The sequence below is a fragment of the Stylophora pistillata genome, chromosome 5, assembly GCF_964205215.1.
Source record: "Stylophora pistillata chromosome 5, jaStyPist1.2, whole genome shotgun sequence".
Lineage (NCBI taxonomy): Eukaryota > Metazoa > Cnidaria > Anthozoa > Scleractinia > Pocilloporidae > Stylophora > Stylophora pistillata.
The window spans coordinates 14802924-14808406 of record NC_142523.1 but is presented as its reverse complement, the minus strand read 5'-3'; the positions used below and the strand labels follow the sequence as shown (position 1 = coordinate 14808406).

The window sequence follows — 5483 nt, the reverse complement described above, 5'->3', positions numbered from 1 at the left end:
CAACCATACATCAGAAACCTTCAAAGCCACAGTAACGCTTCAAAACGAAAGCGCGAATCAATATTTTAAGAGTCTACATAATGGGTTTGCACACATTTTGTTTTATTCATGAGCAACACATTTTGGTCAGCGGTATGTTAATTTTGGCCATGTCTGAGAACTCTGTTGTGCTATTTATCCACCATTTTGAAAAGGCCAACTTCGTTAAGGCAAGCGTTTAAACTACCAGATATCTTTCAGTCACTTAATTGTTGTACAAATTATGAATTTCATAAACATTTTAGTTGCGTGTACTCTTAATTTTGAATGAATTACTTTTACCAACTTTGTTTGGATTGAAAAATAGGATTAAAAAAAAAACACAGAGCTGAGGCACAAAGTGAGATGTTCAGTAAAACATAACCTAGAGTAAAAACAAACAAAGAAAAACAGTCCATTTCTTTCTTGGCAATCAATAGCTATAAATATCTCTAGTATTTTATAAGATTTGCTCATTCAAGCAAAATCAGTTTTCTTTGCAATAATTTACCTTCTATCTACTTAGAACTTAATTGCATTTTGTATTATAAGAAAACAAATCAGGTCGCATCAAATCTTTTTAACCTTGTTTAAGAAATCAGCCTTTCAGGTCGATCTAAAGTTTGAAAACACTTTAAAGTTTGAAAACATCTATTACTGAGTGCTAAGTCACTTGTGCATCTATAACGTATATGAAATCGTTGATATCATTAACGCCACTGTTTCCAAGCAAATAATAGTTTCATTAAATTCTGCATTTACTAAGCTTGCATTTGAATGGAAAAGGTCGAGCGCCACTGCATAATACACAATGCTGTAGGTGATAAAGAGGAAGAGCACCTTGTGTCCAAATGACATCAGCTCTTGGATCACTTTGCCGGAACCAGCCAAAGTTGGAAGTCATCAGGCAGTATTGGATGTCACCAAAACAGTCGACAAAAATCACATACCAAACATCGCATACCACCAAAAATGTAGAAGCCTGTTTACTGTTAAAAGAGATTAGAATCTGTTAAGCACCTCCCGGTTAGTTCAATGGATAGAGCGCTGGACTGTTGTGCGGGAGGTCGAGGGTTCCAGCCCCGGCCGGACCATCACTCGGGGTCTTAAAAATAATTGAGAAGAATTTGCTGCCTCTCTATAACATCAAGAAATGGTTAGATATTCTAGTCTTCTCGGAGAGGGATGAATAAATGGAGGTCCCGTCTCCTGCAGGGCTGGGGTAGGAGACGTTAATTTCCCACACACAAAATTACTGTGTGATGGAGGTCCTCCCCTGGCGTGGGATGGGTGGGTTTATTGGATCTGCAATAATTGGCGCAGGCTGTTGCAGTGTCCCTGCTGGTTGGCGAAGCGATTAAATTAAATTGAATTAAGCAAAAAAGAGAAGAGTCAGTTGAGGAAGAATCCGATCCCACAAAAAGGCAGTCCAGAAGACAGTCATCGGAAGGGAGAGTATATGATCTTCTATGCATTTTCTGTAGCAAAGTTAAATTCATGAAAAGTCCAAAGTCAAGGGAGAAACTCATCCAGGCAGTACAACTGAGAGCAGACGTGACACTCCGTCATTGTGCAATATTATTATATTGCGCACCTCGTCACACTTACAAAAAAGCATGATCACATTACGTCTGTGTTTTTTAATCTTCACTGGCTTCCCGTTAATCAACGTATTATTTTTAAGATTTTACTTATAACCAACAAGGCACTTACAACTTGGCACTGTCGTACATTTGTGATTTGCTTACATCTTACACCCCATTGCGCCAACTACACTCATCATCCAAGCACCTTCTGGTTTCTCCATCCTATAACTTAAAAACATATGGCGCAAGATCCTTCTCTGTAGCAGCACCATCATTATGGAATGCTTTGCCATGTGGAATTAGAAATGCTCAGTCTGTGTCTGTTTTTAAAAGTAGATTAAAAACTTTTCTTTTTAGAAAAGCCTGTTAGAATTAATATTAGCTGTCTTAAGTGTTAATGTTAAAGTTTTTGTAGGTGCATTTGAACAGTAGGATACTGGCGCGGTATAAATCTTTTATTATTATTATTATTATTATTAAACGATGGTGCAAGAATTCTTGCTATAACTAGCAGAGATCTAGTGGCCATAGAAGCCCACTACCACGATTCATGCTATAAAAGTTACACTAACATGAAAACCAAAGAATGTGATCATGTAGGTGATGAAGAATTAGAGAAGAGGCAGATGGACGCCTTCTGCTCCACACTTCTCATGCAGCTAATGAGGGCTTCAACTCTGTTCTCATCAGTTCGGAAGACACTGATGTATTTATCATGTCCTTGGCCTTTAGCAATGAGATAGGGGCTCTCTGTTCATGAAATCTGGAACTCGCATGTGAAGAAAGGTTGTGGACATTATAAAATTCGCTGCCTCACGTGGTCCAGAAGTGTGCAAGGGTGTTCTTGCGATGCATGCATTCACTGGGTGCGATACTGTTAGCGCATTTGCAGGAAAGGGAAAAGCACAAGCATTCAAGATATTAAAAGAAGAAAAAAAAGGGCAGAGAAACATTAACTGAGCTAGGAAAAGCTTGGGACTTACCTCCTGAATGACAGATAAATTAGAGGAACTTGCGTGTCTTCTTCACTCTAAAAACATGGTCACGACGAAAGTCAATTAGCTGAGGTACCAACTGTTTTGTTTGAGAAGAGGGGAGATAGAAAGCCACCAGCTTCCTCCTTGCAGAGATTCTCTTGTGAAGCACGCTAAGAGAGCAAACCATCAGTTTGCCATATCGAAATGGTGTTTAGAGAAAGACCCAAAAGTACCGACTCCCGTTGGACGCGGATGGAAGATTGAACATGAAGATGGTGTTGCCAAGTTAGTTGTTGACTAATGCCTTGGGAAATGATTTTCAATACCGATTCACTGGCCAAGACTCAAGAATGTTTACACAACTTTATGCTTGTTGTTGATTCACTAAAGCAGCCTGCTGACAGTAAGATGAAGACCTTCACACTCCATGTCTTCGCATACATTTGTTTCCAACTGAGACAAACTGTTTCTATTGTTTGCAGAGTGGTCAGTATCAGGCTGGAACACATAACTCAGCTTAAGGGGTATTGCTCCAAGCTGTTTAGAGCTTGTTGTTTGTTTACATCTTCCATTTCTCCAACAATCTGGAGCATAGGTCACATTATCCCAGCTCACGCTCTGGAAGTGTTTAACAAGTACCAATTGGGACTGAATTGTGTCTCGATGGAGGGGCGGGAATCCAAGCACATTGCTATTGGACAGCACAAATACTAACTTCTCTGGAAGGTGGGGCCAAATTTTTCTCATGAATTTGTGCAGTTAATCTGGATACAGGAAAGGGGCTTTTATGAAGAAGAAAACCTTCAGCACACGCAGACATACTTTTGTTTCTGTGGATTCAAATTGGTCCACAGGAACAGAAGTCTCATTATTGTTCACATAAGTACATGGATCAAATTGAAAAAGGTGTTAAGTTGGGAAAACTTCTTGTTGACAGGAAGGTCATTTAACAAATCAATATTTTCAGGGAGAGCATTTGTAAACAAATCAAAGGCTCCTCCAAGCCTTTTGAACCAAAGGTCTAGCTGATGTCAGCTTACCTAATTGTGGCTGAATATTTTCCAAGCCTTTATAAACTTTGGGGAATAAGAAAGTGTATTACTCTAAAATTTTACTTAAGGGGGGATTCTACCTGAAATTAGCTCAAAATATTGTTTTTTTGTTTTCTTCAGAAATGCGAGGTTCAACTATTCGACTTTACACTGACGATCGTTTTTACCGAAAAATTTTAAAATATAAATGAGAAATTACGTTAGAGAAGAAGAGGTATCTAAATAGAAATCTCGTTTCCATGGCAACCAAAACAGCATTTTTTGTTTCTTACTTGTTTACCAGCCTGTTTGGAGCTCAAAATATGTCAAACAAGCCCGAAACGCCCCTTAGAATCCTTGTGCTGTCTTACATGAAGGGGAAAATAAGAAATTGAAAGAGTAACACTGGAGACGAGTGAGAGATTTTTGTGTGAAAGTTGTCACAGTGTATTGCGAAATATTGAACTCCTTTTGTCTCTTTTGTGCTGGAATGACTGGAAAGAAGAAAAGAACCGTTTACAGGAAAACTAGGAAAAGAAAGGGGCATGGAGGAGATCGTAAAAAAGCGCAATTACTGAAGAAAAGCGGTTGCAACAGGAAGAGTGAACCAAACGAACCGACCCCAGGAACTTCGCACGATCAGTCTGATCTGTCAGATTTTGGCGAAGAAAGCGATCAGCTTCCTAGTTCTTCAAGGAAGAAGATGAGATTCCAGAGCTCAGAAGATGAGTCTTCTTCAAGTTCTGATGAAAACAAAAAAGTTTTCGAGGTAGCTGAGGTAGAAAAAGGATACAGGCTCGTTGATCTAAAGAGCTTCTCTTCTGTGCTCTCAACTTTACACAAATGCGAAGAAGGTGAGAAAAATATCACACATCATAAATATGCTTTTCAGCCCCTTGAACCTAAAGAAAAACGATAGTTAGAATTATTTGCAGAAAAGGAGTTTTATTATTGTTTAATCATTTTTTCTGATCTTTCTTCACTGCAACACTTGTACACATTTATGGAGGTGTGAACTAATGCTCCAACATTGTGGTTCTGTTTGGTTCAGTAACTATAGCTAATAGCATCCTTTTCCGTCATGTTTTTAATATAGGAGACCTTACTATTGAAGAAAATACCGCTAGCCGTTATGGACTGATGTCAGATCTCTCCATTCACTGCTATTCTTGTGATGAAAGTACTCCTTGGCAGACATCACCCAACCTTGCCAAGAAAGGCAAATCATTTGATGTCAACCGGAGAGCTGTCTACCACTCAATAGAAACTGGAAGTGGCTACGAGGGACTCTCTTCTTTCTGTGCGATAATGAACATGCCTTGTTTGTCAAGAGCTGCTTACTACAAGCAAGTTGATGTAATTTTGGAAGCACTGGAAAGTGAAGCAAAAGAAGAACTAAAAGGTGCAGGCCAAAGGCTCCGAAAGCTAATCATGGAGGAAAATGGCATCTCAGACAGCACCACAATAATTGATGCTGCTGTTAGCTTTGATGGCACTTGGGCCAAAAGAGGTTTCACATCACTAACAGGTGTTGTTTTCGTCATCTCAATTGACACAGGAGAAGTTTTAGACTATCACGTGATGTCTAAATCTTGCCGTAAGTGCTCCCTAAAGAACTCACAATGTGAAGGGAATGTGGAAGAGTTTGAAGAATGGAGGAGGGAGCATGTTGCATCTGGAGTTTGTGACATCAACTTCGAAGGAAGTTCACCTGCTATGGAAGCAGAAGGAGCTTCTGTTCTTTGGAATAGATCCATCGAACTTCATAACATGAGGTACAAATGGATGGTGTCAGACGGGGACAGTAAGGCCTTTAACACTGTTCAACATGCCTATGATGACTGTGAAGTTATTAAACTGGATTGTGTAGG

At 39.4% G+C, this 5483-nt stretch overlaps 1 protein-coding gene and 1 pseudogene across 1 annotated transcript in view; both read left to right on the top strand.

Moving 5' to 3' along the window:
- The first annotated feature begins 2319 nt into the window (after nt 1-2319).
- On the top strand, nt 2320-2895 carry LOC148730441 (uncharacterized; annotated as a pseudogene).
- Nucleotides 2896-3699: 804 nt separating this feature from the next.
- The window catches only part of LOC148730440 (uncharacterized), a 3132-nt gene continuing 1348 nt past the window's right edge, over nt 3700-5483 (top strand). Inside the window, exons 1-2 of the mRNA XM_088759439.1 lie at nt 3700-4466; nt 4709-5483. The exon at nt 4709-5483 is cut by the window's right edge and continues 1348 nt beyond it. Coding sequence (XP_088615565.1) covers nt 4103-4466; nt 4709-5483 — 1139 coding nt within the window. The 5' untranslated portion in view covers nt 3700-4102. The remainder of the gene's footprint in view (nt 4467-4708) is intronic.